Source organism: Mucor mucedo, assembly GCF_025094135.1.
Source record: "Mucor mucedo strain NRRL 3635 chromosome Unknown EV154scaffold_273, whole genome shotgun sequence".
Taxonomy (NCBI): Eukaryota; Fungi; Mucoromycota; class Mucoromycetes; order Mucorales; family Mucoraceae; genus Mucor; species Mucor mucedo.
In genome coordinates this window covers 13,573-28,942 of record NW_026252557.1, presented here as the reverse complement: position 1 = coordinate 28,942, position 15,370 = coordinate 13,573, and the positions used below count along the sequence as shown (strand labels likewise).

General features: G+C 36.1%; 3 protein-coding genes across 3 annotated transcripts; 1 reads left to right on the top strand and 2 right to left on the bottom strand.

Annotated features, from left to right (window-relative positions):
• Nucleotides 1–2,081: 2,081 nt before the first annotated feature.
• EV154DRAFT_432897 (uncharacterized protein) lies at nucleotides 2,082–2,967 on the bottom strand (the record flags this gene model as incomplete). The annotated part of the gene is made up of 3 exons (XM_051596697.1): nucleotides 2,082–2,344; nucleotides 2,425–2,724; nucleotides 2,778–2,967. The coding sequence occupies 3 exons, from the start codon at nucleotides 2,965–2,967 to the stop codon at nucleotides 2,082–2,084; spliced, it is 753 nt and encodes a 250-aa protein (XP_051450238.1).
• Nucleotides 2,968–4,552: 1,585 nt separating this feature from the next.
• On the top strand, nucleotides 4,553–6,064 carry EV154DRAFT_541059 (uncharacterized protein; the record flags this gene model as incomplete). Its single annotated transcript, XM_051604468.1, has 5 exons — nucleotides 4,553–4,662; nucleotides 4,818–5,209; nucleotides 5,281–5,598; nucleotides 5,667–5,743; nucleotides 5,816–6,064. 5 exons carry the CDS (start codon nucleotides 4,553–4,555, stop codon nucleotides 6,062–6,064), a joined length of 1,146 nt encoding a protein of 381 aa, XP_051450237.1.
• A 3,750-nt stretch (nucleotides 6,065–9,814) lies between these two features.
• On the bottom strand, nucleotides 9,815–10,509 carry EV154DRAFT_488701 (uncharacterized protein; the record flags this gene model as incomplete). The annotated part of the gene is made up of 3 exons (XM_051599173.1): nucleotides 9,815–9,874; nucleotides 10,050–10,263; nucleotides 10,295–10,509. The coding sequence occupies 3 exons, from the start codon at nucleotides 10,507–10,509 to the stop codon at nucleotides 9,815–9,817; spliced, it is 489 nt and encodes a 162-aa protein (XP_051450236.1).
• Between the last annotated feature and the right edge of the window lie 4,861 nt (nucleotides 10,510–15,370).

Sequence of the window (15,370 nt, the reverse complement as noted above, 5' to 3'; positions counted from 1 at the left end):
GATAGGGATTATAGTTGTTAACATATGCATCACCGACATCGCGCTTGTACGTACAACTATGTTCTGAGTCAAGAACGGTAGCAGGAGAATACGGTTTAGGGTAGCCAAAACGACACTTCTTGGTGGGATCACCTCTCTTACAATACCTGTAATGAGAGTTAAGTAGTTAGTAAATGATGTTTATTGCTAGTAAATTTGAAAAAGAAAGATTACCTATCATTACACTTATGAAGTTGCAACTTGTTGACTAAATCATACATTAAAGGATCGGCCGAGCGTGGATGTGGAAACCAGGTATGAACAACATTCATATCAATTAGCTCTTGAACAGACTTGTTGGTCCAAAGCACCAAATGGATATGTGGGCTTCCACGGTCTTGAATCTCCATTACCCAACTATGTTCCTTGATGCCTCCGATTTGCCTAGCAAAGTGCTTGCAGATGTATACCGTAAAAAATTCAAGCCATTTTCTTTTAAAGTGTTGAGAGAATAATACAGGATCATCCCACGCGAATTGAGAACCATCACGAAGAATACCTTTGAAATCCTCGCTTTTGTCATCGCAAGTAAATGTAAGAAAAAGCTGAGGGGCACCAAGATTATCAAATATACATTGGAGGTCCAAAAAGTTTTTTCTTTTGTATGCATAAGATGAACGTATTTGAGAAGGTACAGTAGACACAATATTTTTGTTTAGTTTTCCAGTTGAAGGGTTCACTACATCCGCTTGCTTCAAGTTGCTTCTGCCCTTAGTAGACACCACAAATCTGTTTGCTGATGCTATGTTTTTCTTTTCGATCAAGTCTAGCATAAAAAAAAGAAAGGATGGATCCCTTGCAAATCTTCTGTCTTGAATCAATAATCTTTTTTTAGTATAACTTGTAATACTTTCAGACATCATAGTAGCTACAGAGACACCCCCTTGGTTTTCAGGCAGACCATAGATACCAGAGCGGTCAGAGAACTCTGGTAAGTTTTGAGGAACCATAGAATAATGTCCGGTACAAGTGGTATAAAGATACGGGAACAGGAGAGCTAACAGACTTGGATGAGAATAGCGAATCATTTTTCCCACATTATCTTCACCGATAATCAAGTCCTTAAATTCGACGTCAGATGCTTGTGGATTTACGTCTTCATTGGCAAAAAGTGCATTGTTCAACCAGCCTTTGTCAATATCAACATGTCTTTTGTTTTCGGACACATGGTAATTTACCAAAGAAAAAGTCAGCTTGGGTAAATCATAACGAGACAGCAAAGGATGTGTTGCTTGGAGTGCTTTGTATGCATCTTCGACATTCTTTTTTCTAATCATTGCTGGATCACCACGGACAAAAAACAAACTCAAAGTACCACCGTAAGCCATTTCTGCAAACTCGTAGTTGTGAGTGGTATACATTGGACCCTTGACCTCAAAATGACCAATTCTTCCATGAGTCAAAGTAGATTTTCTGGTTATTTGAGACATAAGCTTGATGGGCGACAAAACTGATCTTTCTCTATAGTTCAAGTTCTTTGTTTCGGGTGCAAGATCACCTAAAGTTTAGATACATATTAATAACGCATATACTTGAAAAAAAAAATAGCAATTGTATACTTTACCAGGATAAACCATTTTCAAGCTTACAAAATCTTCTTCGGGTGTGTTGACATGAGACTTGCAAACCATTTTTTTGGCTGGATCCTCAGAATCACAAAGAGGTTGTAACTTCCAAGACAAACAGGGCAAGTTGGTTTCATCTTCAAAAGTTCTAAAACGTCTTTCTTCAGGGTACAAAACCTTCAAGCAAAGACAGCAGAAGCCATCCGGTTTTTCCATGATAAAGTCTTGGAACCTTTTAACTTGATTCTTCTGGGCATTGGTGAAGGATGATAAGTTGTTGTTGCCTACACGGAAACTGTAAAACATTGCTGCGTATTGAAGTAAAAAAAAAAAAGGATATATGAATCAGGGAAGCAAAAAAACCCATTCGTATTTATATGCAACCTGTTGTTGCGGATAGTTACATAATTGGAAAGGTTGCAATTATCAAAAGGATGGTTACACAAATGAACAAAAAAAAACTTTATTTTTTCTAAATTAGCTTTCGCTGCTAGTATCTTCACGCTCATCACTGATAATATCAGAATCCCTGAATGCGGTCGTGTCATTCAAAAGGGTATCATACCCAAAGGAGCGATCATCCCAAGAGTCTTCCAATCTCTTACAGCTGTTATTGTAGCTATAGATTGTTTTCATGACCCGAGGAACAGGTCTGTTGGTATTGGGATCAGATTGGGGTCGAGAGATTCTTTCCTCCACGAAAACGGGGTTGTAGTTCTCTACAATCAACCCCTTGGATACTACAAATATAAAGTAATTTTTTTAAAAATGTGAGATGACACATATATATATATATATTTGAAAGCATAAATTAGTTTACCCAGGTCCTCATACATATCACTAAGCTGAAGGGCAAATGCCTCAGAATTCAGCCCCCTGTTGATTACAACGTTTTGATCTTGAATGTTCTCCCAGACATGTTTATATACCACAAATTTCATTTTTAAAAATTGGTGGGTTCTTTGGAACTCCTTCGTTCTTACTCTTTTTGCAAGTGTTGGGATGATCTCTCCATCATCATCAACCTGAATTATAGGCTTCGCGTCAGTTACACTGAGCCTGATGTTTGCAAAGGCTCTGGTGCTGTCATCGAACGTATAGGCCGATACATTCAATGAGCCTATGAATTTTCATTTAATTAATCATCTTTTAAAATATATAAATCAAACTTACCGACAAAGTGGTGGCGGGAGCCAACTGCACCAAACCTAATAAAGTAGAACATTAAAGCAGGGTGAGAGGTGAAAAGTTTAATTCGTACACCGGAATCAATGCATTTCGATTCAAGTACAACGGTTCTTGCATTGACACGAAAAATGGGAGCGGAAGAAATAATAGCGTCAGTGGTTTCGCCTACAAGCATTTGAGATAATTTTTTTTTGTATACAGTGATTCAGATTCAAATTCATAGCCATATTTATAGTTTTTTAACATCTGTATTTGACGCGACGATAATCAGGGACTGCCTGTCAGTGATTAAGGATTTCTATAGTTAGGGATTGGGGATTAGATTGGGGATCGGGAAAATCTAAAATAGTACATTGTACATCAGATACCCACCCATAATCTCAGATTTTTGCATCAAAAACAGGTTGTAGCTTTAAACTTTGACTACAAATATGCCCTCCGGTGTCAATGAATAATGGCTTGTATCAGAGTATCACTGTCAATTGTGGGCAACAACACCAAACTGTTTTTGCGAATAGTATAATTACCATGATTCATACTAAAATAATTACTCCGCAATATAAACGGTACCTTTTTTTGTATACAAATATGTTACTGAAGCGGCTATTTCCTGTTAAGCAGTAACAGCGCTACAGAATATGTAAAGCAGAAAAAGGAAAATTCCGGTTTCACGAATATGGGAGAGGTAACACAACAGAAAAACCACCTCCGATTATTAATGACTTTTGTAGTATTATTACAAAAGCTGATATTCGACATTGTGGACATAACCAATAGATTTAAAAGGAGTAAAACCAATTGTTCGATCAAGCTACATTTTAAACAGTGTAATAATCGAACTTGGTATTTTTAGCTGTGTAAAACCATCATAGATGACATGGTGCTGTCGGTCAGTGAAATTATGTCACATGAGTTTTTTGACAGTCAAGGAATCACCCCAATATAGTAAAAGCCATCAAAATTATTTGTTTCTGTAGTTTATTTAAGCTTTTTGACACTCAATTTTAAACAATGGCGGGCTAATTTAAGTTTTACCATTTTTAAACAAAAAGACCGCCTCGTTGTTTATCATCCTGGGAACATGGCGAAAAATTAAAGAGAAATCGCTGTTACTGAAAATTAGATTGGGTGCACCATCCTTTACATATATGTAACAAAAGAAGCGATTGCTATAGACCGTATGAACGATATATATTACATAAGACTTGTGTTATTTGATGCGTTATTTATCATTTCAAATTATTTATCAATAATTAACCGCCGCCAGTTCCACAGTACATCACTTACGATTGAAAACTTGTGATTCAAAATATACATTCCCGCATTACATCTTTTTCCGACAAAGAAAAAAGCGGAGGATTAAAGTAAATAGATAAATTTGTTTACACGATCATGTAGTTGATGGGTTCGAGACTCTAATTGATACATGCCCGAATGAGCTGACACAATTACAAGACTTGGAAAGAAGCTGAGTTTTAGTTGATGTAATTCGGAATAAGACATATTTGCAGCATTGACTTTTTTAACTGTTACACAAGTATAACCAATGGAAGTTGTCCTTTCTAAATATATGGCATCGAGAGTTTTACATGCGAAGCTACAAGTCATAAAGACGAATCGGATATATCTTAATTTGTACAAGCTGCAATGCTTCTAGGCTACCGGTACATCGCCTGAATTTGAAATATAAAATGTTCCGTTACCAAGCTCAAAACGACTGGTACATTAATATCATAAATATAATATAGAAACTACAATCAATGCAATCCGTCATAACTTCATCATTTGTTGGTGTATTTTTTCCACACTCAATGGAGTTAGATAACACAAGCGAAAACATGTATTTTTTACTATATGAGCCTTATACTGCGTAAGTTCCTTACCTATTTAAAACTTTTACGGATAGTTACATGTACTTTTTAAAAACGGATGTTATAATACATAAACATATGGCATTTGTTTTGTTTGTTATCAAAACCACACTCAAAAGCATAGGTCTGACTTGACGTTTTGTTTTTATTTCAGTAATTATAGCGTGAAAGTAATTGCCAGTATGAAATTAGTTAAAGACATGATTCAAGGGTATGATAACGAGTGGACTATTGCTTCAAGAAGTGAAAGAAAATCTCCATTAATTTTACTTGCTACCGGTGTTATGAGCCAACAACCTGCCGCGAGAGCTTTCTTGGGAAGAATTGTTGAAGAGAAATTTCATATGCAGGCACTTGCTTTAACAATTATACCAGCGATCCCGCTTGTTCCCGAAAGATTAAAAGAAATGGTCCATCCTGAGTTAGCGCCTGTTAATTTAGGAGATGGTGTAAAAGAAGGATATTTTTATGTAAATCTATCAACGGGCCAGGATTTTACAAATGGCCCTGAATTTTATGACAACGCTGCTAACGACGACGAGCTTGGTAAAACAAACAGTCTGTTAAAATTAATAAGTCTTATATATCTAACATGTATTATTTACTCACTATAATAGGTGAATATGAGAGGGAAATTTTAGAGGGCGCCCAGAGAAGAAACCAAGAAGCTCGCGGTGATGATATCGAAATTCCTGATAACCTAGGGGACAATGAACCCCGAGCTCATAATCCTTATTACACTGATGAAGATGAGCCATACGCACCTCCTGATAATTTTTTTTATACCAGACGTATGTCTGACTCTAGTGCAGAAGAGCATACGGAGAACCAAAGCCGCGAAAATATGGCTGAAGAGTTTTTGAGAAACATGCAGGAGAACGCAAACCGTACTAGGGGTTATAAAAACAATAATTTCGCAAACACGTCTGAAGGTGGTAAGTTAAAAAAAGAGTCTTTGAACGCATAGACTTGCACAATTGTTTTTATTAACTTTAAACATTAGACATTGAAAACAGTGAGCTTGAAGAGACAATTATGCAAACTAGGACAAATCTACCGAGTAACCCTGCAAGCCATGCTGTCAGAAAAGATGGTAACATTAATGCGAGAAAATAAATGTCATAAGCAAATTAAGACCAAGCCTTTAGAAAGACTTACTTCAATAATTCTTTTCATTTTAAATTAGGGCACCACCAAGATGCAGTAAGAACCAGTAGTACTACCCAACAATCAAATACACCACAAAGTCACGATCCCATGGTAGGAAGTAGCAGAAGCGCTATGGCTGACTTTGCGTACACTAGAAATGATTCATTTGCATCGGATTTTTATGCTGCTGGTTCTGATTTTCCTTTAGATAACGATTTTAGAAATTTATCCAATCCGATTGTTGAAGGTTAGTGTATTAATTAAACGACTCAGTTTCTACTTTATCATCATATTGAAACCATAATTTTTGAATTACCTCAGATAATACCACTGATATTGAACATTACGACGACATGTCTACAGACGATGATAACGCCACGACAATCCCTTCGAAACGCAAACAGATTATATCAAAGGTACATTATTTATTCGCAAGTGAAACAATAAAGGAAAGCATTGTATTGACTTTTTTGGGTTGTAAAGGGTAAAGAAAAGCAAGGTTCCAGATCAGTCACATTAGCAGATAAGGAAACTGCAGAGAATATCAGTGATAGAAGTGATGATGAAGACACGGAAGTAAGAGGAAGAGGGCGACCTAAACTTTCACAAAAAGAAAAAGAAAGAAGAGCTCGAGAAGCCCCACAGACAAAGAAGCCTCGAGGTCGACCACGCAAATCTAGAGATGTCTCTACTCCTATTAGAATGGGCGGTATAGACTCATTTTTTTCTAATCACACTGATAAATAAAATAAAATATTGATACCGTAGAATCTAATAATATTTTTTACATAATTGAGAAAAAAACACAACTAACAACTACACATATCCATCGTCATCACCGCTTACAAAATAGTAGTAACAGCATCGCATTTACTGAATCAAAAGTAGCAATTTTTACAAGTCCCCACACCAGTCCCAGATGCTTACTCAAATATATAGACAAATACAACCATGACTCTCGCTCTCATATACTGTAGTTGAATATATTTCTGATACCCATTTCTTTTTTTTTTCTAAGCGTTTCGAATGTCACAAAAGAGATATTTTGAAGTCTTCTATTCGTCGTGGTAATCATTTGATAAATTGTGTGTCTATTGTTCCAATTTTCCACTACTCGCGTAATGCAATATGACCATGGTATACTGTAATTGTACAAAGAATTGAGTAAAGTACCCAGGAAAATAAAGCTACTACCTATTATCATATGCAGTCCTGAAAATATATATGTATCAATCGTAAACTCATTTCAACAGTTCCGAATTTACTGTTCATCTTACAAGGGCATTCTGCCACACAATGTTGTTAAACATGTTTACAAGTAACATGTGCTTAATTTTAAAGTGGATTTAAAGAGGGTGTTATGTGACAAAAAAAAAAAAAAAAAAAAAAAAAAATATGGCAATAGCTAAAAGAGTAGATATCGTCGTTTTTAAGCACAAGCCGCGTTTGCGGGCTGTTAGTCATAAAAAACTAGCCAATCATTATTTTTTTTTGATTTTTTGGCTGTGATTACCTCTTTTGGGCGTTGTGTTCAAAAAACCATTCATCAATCTTTAAAAATCAAAATAAAATATTTTTAAGAGACAACCCTATTTTTTTTTAAATATATAGCAGCAATAGTATCTTTTTATCCAAGATAAAAAAATCGTATTTTTCGTCAAGCAAAAAAGAGGCACAAAAAAAATATAAAAAAAATACCTCTCAAATTTCTTGAACTTTTTTATTTTTTCGAGGATTTTTTTCAAATGAGGAAGGTGATGGTTACATAAAAACCTAAAAAAGGAGATTTTTTAAGCGTGTTTTGGAAAATAACTAATAATATGTAAAAAAAAAAAAAAAACTTTGTACAAACTTCAACACGTTTACAGCGAGTTAAATCATTTCTACCCTGTCCACGAGGAGCAAATAACAGGAATAGCCAACTACAAAGCCCTAGTTATAGCAAAATTTGATAAGTAAATATCTTCTATTCAATTAAGCTTTTGAATTTTTATATACGCATATTCTTGTTTCAGTTTGTTTTTTAATATATAAAATTATATAAACCAACATACTAAATTGATACATCAAGATAGAAGCAATAATAGTCAGACTGAGTTTTAGCATTTCAAAATAATATCTCTGACAGATAAACCAACACATAGAACGGATTCTACAATACTAACTGTATAGACGTTGAAATGTTTTGCATACAGGAAATAACAGTATTACGTACGGCTTTTATAACAGCTACTGTGTGTAAAAATGTTGTTTTTGCTTATCGGGTGAAACCTAACGTGAGATAGTTAATTAGAACAGCCAATGACACGAAGCAAAAAGTTAACAATTTATTCTACAGATAGTCACTGTTGATATGGCTTATGTTAACGTAGTAACTTATTAAAGTGCCTGTTAATGTGTAAAAGAATTCGAATTAACGTTTCTTTGGCACTTTTCTCAAGATAACATTACATACGTAAGGGAAATAAACTAATACAAAAAACTAAGAGAAGTTAATTACATTACTGGAAAAAAAAGTAGCGGCCTAGAGGCAAATATGATAAAGTTCCTTTCAAAAGAATAAAAATGTATGTCTAAAATGTAACTAGTACACCACGGATAACAGGCAACTCAGCTCTTAATCCAAAATTCGCAAAAAAACTCATGACGACAAAACACTCAACCTTAATGTGCAAAACACACCTAAACTTGAGCAAGTACAGCACCTAATTCAAATCGAGTGCAATCAACTATTTAAAATTAAAGAATAGTAAGATAATCATTAAAAATAAAAGCGCCAATAGCTCGTACTAGTTGTCATTATCGAACATCATAACTATTAATTTTTGGGGAGAACCAGATTGCTAAATAATTAAAATAAAGATACTGATGCTTTTGTGACAAATTTTATTCTTTCGATTTTATTATTCATCAAACTATTAAAAAGGGAAGCTCGCTACAACAACCCAGAATCGTTGAAGTCATAAAATGGTTTTGCTTTATGATTACTTTAGACCATTAGTCGACGGGGTTTATAGAATCAGTAATTCACTGTCGAAAAGTGACTATGAATCTTTGGTTATAGCAGCCTAAAATGCGGCTGCATTGGGTGGTATTTAAATAATCTTTTTTTCTGATAATGCCCTCAATTATCGTGTTAGCTGTATGTGCATGCTTATAAAAGTTGAATCTGGGAGCGAGTAAATCTCATACAACAAACGTGACAAATCCGCATTGTATGCACCAACTTAACGAGGAACAAGTAAATTAGATAAATAATGACGTTCGTAACAAAGTCTATTTATAAATTATGACAGATATGTTGTAAAACCTCTCATTATTTTTCTAACAATATGCAAAGCGACTTCCCAAATTACTGGTTTTTTCGTCTTTGCCTAACGGGAATACATTTCAAAATAACAGTATTGAAGATTCGTAATGTCGTATGCAATTCAAAGCCATGTTATAATATCAATATTTCCAATAACTTTGATAATCGTAAATTAGGGGCAACAATATTAAAAAGGATTTTACATCTTGAAAACTATGTTGGTTTAATTAGGGATGTCAACTTTGTGAAATGTCGAATAGAAAAGTTTGTGTTCTGAACAGAACTTTCATTTACTTCATGTACAAATTATTCGCAATCAGCTTATAAATCAACTGTATACGTTCACAATTTCCAAACGTCTTCAATTTTCGTACCGGCATCAATATAAATCACAAACGAAGTAAAATATTCTCTATTGCAACTATATTAATGATATGCCTACTCATAGTAACGTTTATATAGTGATGCTTTGAGTGACAAAATTTAATGATTATACTTTATATAGAGGGATTCTACCAGGGCTAGAGGGTGATGATGTTTGTGGATGTTACAATGGGCAATCAAAAAAGCTGTGTAAACATAAGCAGTGCAATACAAATAAAAGTCAATATATATTTAAGCCATTCAATTAGTAATTAAACGCTTAAACGTCCATAAATACAAGTTGAAATTTACCATAGCTATAAAACATACTAAACTGCAAATACACTTAAGATGATCTTAAGCCTCAATACACACTCAAGAGCAATAACCTAAGACACTTTAAATTGCATTATTTTGACAGCCTTTTTAATGATTATTTATACCGATTAAAAAAGTGCAATAAATTGCTGCCTGTGATTTTAGCCAATTTTATTATATTTCATATAACGATTTCTCTACGTTATAACTAAATCATTTTCCTCTCCCTTCTTCACGGCAACTTACGGCAATGTTTGACAGCTGGTGAACTTTCGCCTTATCTTTGTAAAAATATATTACGAGGGAGTAAAAAAATGTGTAGATGAATAAGAAAAGGAGACTGTAAAGACTTAAAGATTTAAATACACAGACAGTTGTAGGAGAGATTTGCACTAGTAAGCTAAGGAAATCTGCCAAAGTAGTTATCTCGAGGAAATATGAAGAACTTCCAAAAATAAGACTAAGAATAAGATTATTTTTTATTGATTTACAATTTTAATGCTATTTTTATAGCTGTCAAATTTAACCCAAAATCACCCAAGAAAATTAAACCATAACTATTTACAGAATCAATTATCCGGATATCATCCTGAGATATAATTTTAACGGATAAATCATACGCGTTCCCAGATAGACCAAAAATAGACTTAACATACAGCAAACAGGGTACTCGAACGGTAATAGCGGTATTTACCAAAGTAATCATAACACAAGAATGTAAGAATAAAATATTTACCCTCAGAAACAATCCCCACCAGGGTTCGAATTCAGAACACCTTAGAAACTCCAGCCAATACGATAACCTGCACGTGGATATCACGTGACTAAAAGATGTAATGTTACCCGCGACATAATTAAAACACAAAAATAACAGATTGTCAGAACCAATCCAGCCAATGAAATAGTTCCGGCACAACAGCCCGGCACCGAGAACTACTATGACGCAATGGAACTCACAAGACCCAAACGAAGGTTTAAACCAAAGGTCACGAAAGCAAGACCAAACAAGAAATCAAAACTATATGTCATAAGAACAAACAAGCAAAGCCATAAACTAATTTAGCATAAAACAATTACATACATATGAAACATCAATCAAATTAGATAGTATAAATAACCCCAGATTATAATTAATAAATCTTTATCTTTTATCTCATACTTTATTTTGTACTTGTACTTTGAAGAGTACTCTTCTGGCCAATAGGAATAGGTTCACGTGATAGTCACGTGTTAGGTTATTACGTAAGGGTCAACTAGACATCTGAGGATTACAATTGGTAGCACCAGGCGTTCAAAGGGAAACAAGAATTAATATGGCTGAAAATCAAGAGGCTAAGGCGTCATACAATGACATGGCAGATTTGGTTAATAACTTGGCAAAACTGATGCGAGAAGTGAACAAGAACAAAAATATAAAAGCAAAGGAACCTGATGACTATTATGGTGACCGTGATGCTGTAAAAATCGATGGGTGGATCTCTGCTGTTGAAAACTATGCTCGTGTTCAAGAAATGAAGGACGACGAAACTGGTACTTATGCTATAGGACTACTCAAAGACAAGGCTGACACTTGGTACCGAACGATTGAAAAACCAAGAGATGGCGAGGCTCCTCTTGGCTGGTTAGAACTAAAACGAGCTTTAATCGATTTTTTCTGTCCTGAAAACTCCGAACTTATAGCAAGAGACAAAATTGCGAAGCTACAGCAAACAGGTGACTTGAACTCTTACATCAATACTTTTATGGATTATAAATTAGCTATCAAAAACATGACAGATGATGAGGCATGTGACAAATTCATGCGCGGATTGTCAAACGTAAACACTGCCGCTTACGTCCGACAATACTACGATGGTACCCTCAGAACTGCAGCTAAATCAGCACTTACATTTGACAGCGCTCATCATCAAGAAACACTGTTTAGACCTCCAGCCCGTCATCCTGTTGTTAAAACTTACATTGACGACCCAATGGAGTTGGATTGGATTGACAATCGCCAACAAAATAATAGGTACAACAGAAACAACGGTGGTTCCCGAAATGGAAATAGTCGTGGTGGCTACAACAACAATAGGTCGCGTGGTGGTGGAAATTCAAACTCCAATGCTGTATGTTTTTTCTGTAACAAAACGGGTCATATCAAGCGTTTTTGTCGGGAAAGATTGAATGAAATTAAAAAGCTGGATGAATTACGTAACCGTCGATATGGACACTCCATTAATTTAATTGATATGGAACAAGATGTCGGTGATAATGCTAAACAAAAAAATAATAAACTTATTGATTTTGACCCATATGCTTTTGACCCTAGTGACACAGTAGACTATCCTATTTTGGAACCCCAAACAAAACAGGATGTAATCGCGTATGTTCAAAGCCCACATAGATCCGTAGTCGAATTGACCCCTATTGTCTATCCCACTAATGATTTGACTGAGGAATTTAATCACTTGGATGAACTAAATACTCTCGGCACAGTACTGCCGTTATATGATGGTACTTGTTATGGACAATCCTTACAGGTGTTGATTGACTCAGGTGCAAGCGAAAATTATGTATCCCCCCACATAATTCCGGCAGGTCAAGAACTAATCCCAGTACTCAATCGACGAGTGGAAACCGCTGGTGGCGAAATATCCGAAATTAAGTACAAGATAAACTTAAACGTGAACTTGAATGGTTATACCACCTCTATATTGGCCTATGTTTTCCAACGAAATTCGATCTCATTCTAGGACGCTCGTGGCTTAAAACAAGAAAAACCTATTCCAAATTGGGACACTGATGTCTGGTCCATAAATAATGGAAGTATACAATTAAAACCTAAAGCACATACAAAACATTCGTCACTCACTTCTATATCCGATCTTAGTTATTTAATATCACATAAACAAGCTGACCGATATATGAAGAAAGGGGCGGATAGTTTTTTGCTCTGCATCCGAGACACTGAAAAACCTGACGGCGCATATTCACAAACAACGGATGATGATTACTGGAAAAAGCTGATTCAAGAATTTGATGAAATTTTTAAGACTGATCTGCCTGGATTACCACCAGACCGTGGGATTCAACATATTATTAACACTGGCGATGCAAGACCGATATCAAGACCTCCATTCAAGATGTCTCCATTGGAATTGGACGAGTTAAAAATGCAAATTCAAGAGTTACTCAAATTGGGGTTAATCAAGCCAAGTAGCTCTCCCTGGGGAGCTCCCGTTCTATTCGTTCGAAAAAAGCCTGATCCAGGATCAAAAGAACCGGGTAAATTAAGAATGTGTATTGACTATAGAGCTTTGAATAAACTCACCGTTAGAGATTCGTCGAGTATACCGCGCCCTGATGAATGTTTGGAAAGATTAGCCGGTGCCAAATATTTTACTAGTATCGATCTCAAGTCTGGTTATCATCAGCTTCGAATCGCGGATGAGGATATCGACAAAACAGCTTTCAATACACGCTATGGCAAATTCGCTTTTCTTGTACTCCCCTTTGGTCTATCAAATGCACCACCTACGTTTCAACGATTGATGAATAATGTCCTTGCAGATTGCCTTGATAAATTTGCGTTAGTTTACTTAGACGACATTCTTATCTGGAGTGATACGTTGGAACAACATAAACAACATGTGCGTCATGTATTAGAATTGTTGCGAAAGGAAAAACTTATCGTGAATTTAAAAAAATGCAATTTTGGAAAAAAGGAACTAACTTTTGTGGGTTTTCATATATCAAGCAATGGCGTCAAACCAAGCCCGGAAAAAGTGAAGGTTTTAGAACATTGGCCAAAACTAACTAACGTTCAAGAAGTCAGACAATTCATTGGATTTGCACAGTTTTACAAAAGATTTATTAAAGATTTTGCTTCCATTGCAGCCCCTCTAACTGATCTCACTCGTGGAACTGGTCACAAGAAACGGCCCATTACTTGGAACCCAGAGTGCCAACAAAGCTTCAATACATTAAAAAAGGTGCTTACTTCAAATCCTGTTCTTAAACTCGTTAACATGAACAAACCTTTCAAAATTGAAGTCGATGCGTCCGATCGTGGCTGTGGTGCAGTACTCTACCAACCTGATGATGATTCCGAATTGCCTTGGCATCCAATCTGTTTCGAGTCAAAAAAATTCACGTTAAGTGAATCCCGTATGCCTGCGCAAGAAAAAGAATTGTTGGGTATAATTTATGCTCTAAGGAAATGGCGTTGCTACGTTGATGGTTGTCCTGCTGGCTATACCGTATATTCTGACCATATGCCGCTACAATATTTCCGATCCAAAGAAAATCCTCCCAGTCGACTTGTCAGATGGATCAACGAAATAGAAGCTATGGCTCCAACCATTGTTTACAAAGCTGGAAAAGACAACCAAATTGCTGATGTTCTATCGCGTATGAACTACTCGTCAGAAGAGATGGCTCCTGAAGAAGAATCACTAGAACCTGACATGTTATATGCTGCTTGGGATAAACTACCTCCTCTGGTACGTGCGGACTGGCCATTACTATTTCTATCAAGGGATAAGGTAAAATCAGATGAGATTAACGACGTGTTAAACAAAGAACAAAATAACTTCAGTATTATCTCCAATCGTATTTATAGACATGTTAAACTGCCAAATAACGATCAAGTTCAGGATGTGCCTTATTTACCTTTCGAAGAACGGGCGGATACTCTTGCCAAATATCATGAATCATTAGGTCACGCAGGAATAAAAACCACGTTGTACTACATGCTCTCTCGTTTTTGGTGGCCTGGAATCAAACAAGATATTATTGACTGGTTGAAACTTTGTCCGGCATGCCAACTAAATAGTCGACGAGGTCTAGTTCACAAGGATGTTATGCACCCACTAAAAGTTCCCACCGCATTTGATCGCTGGCATTTGGATTTCTTAGATCTGCCTACGTCCACAAAAGGTAATCGTTGGTTGTTAATTGGTGTTGATTACGCTACAAATTGGTGCGTTGCTCGTGCTATGCCAGTTGCTTCGGCTGAAAACGTTGCTGATTTTTTGTATGAAGAAATTGTCATGAATTTTGGAAACTTCTCTGAGTTGATCACCGACCGTGGATCTAATTTCTGCAGCTTATTAATGAAAGAGTACCAAAAGCGTGTTGGTATTAACCACAAACTTACCAGTGCTTATCACCCCCGCACGAACTCCAAGGTTGAACGGTTTAACGGCGTCATAAAACAAATGCTTCGAAAGTACACTAACGGTGCCATTCATCGTTGGGATGATTTCGTCCATGCTGCCCTTTGGGCCTGTCGTATTCGCGTACATTCTACCACGGGATTCAGCCCTTACTATTTAACCTACGGCCGACAACCTCGCATACCTGGTGATGTCATGCGTCCTTACATTGACTCATCGGTTTTTAAAGATCCTCGAACTGTAGCCGATTTTACCTCACGTGAATTGGCGTCCTTAGGTCAAGACCGTGCTGCTGCAGAGTTTAGAATGAAAGCCATGGCTGAAAAGGACAAGACTCGCTGGGATGCTGCCATCAAGCCTGTATCTTTTGAAATTGGTGACATGGTAATGCTAACAAATGAAGGCAAG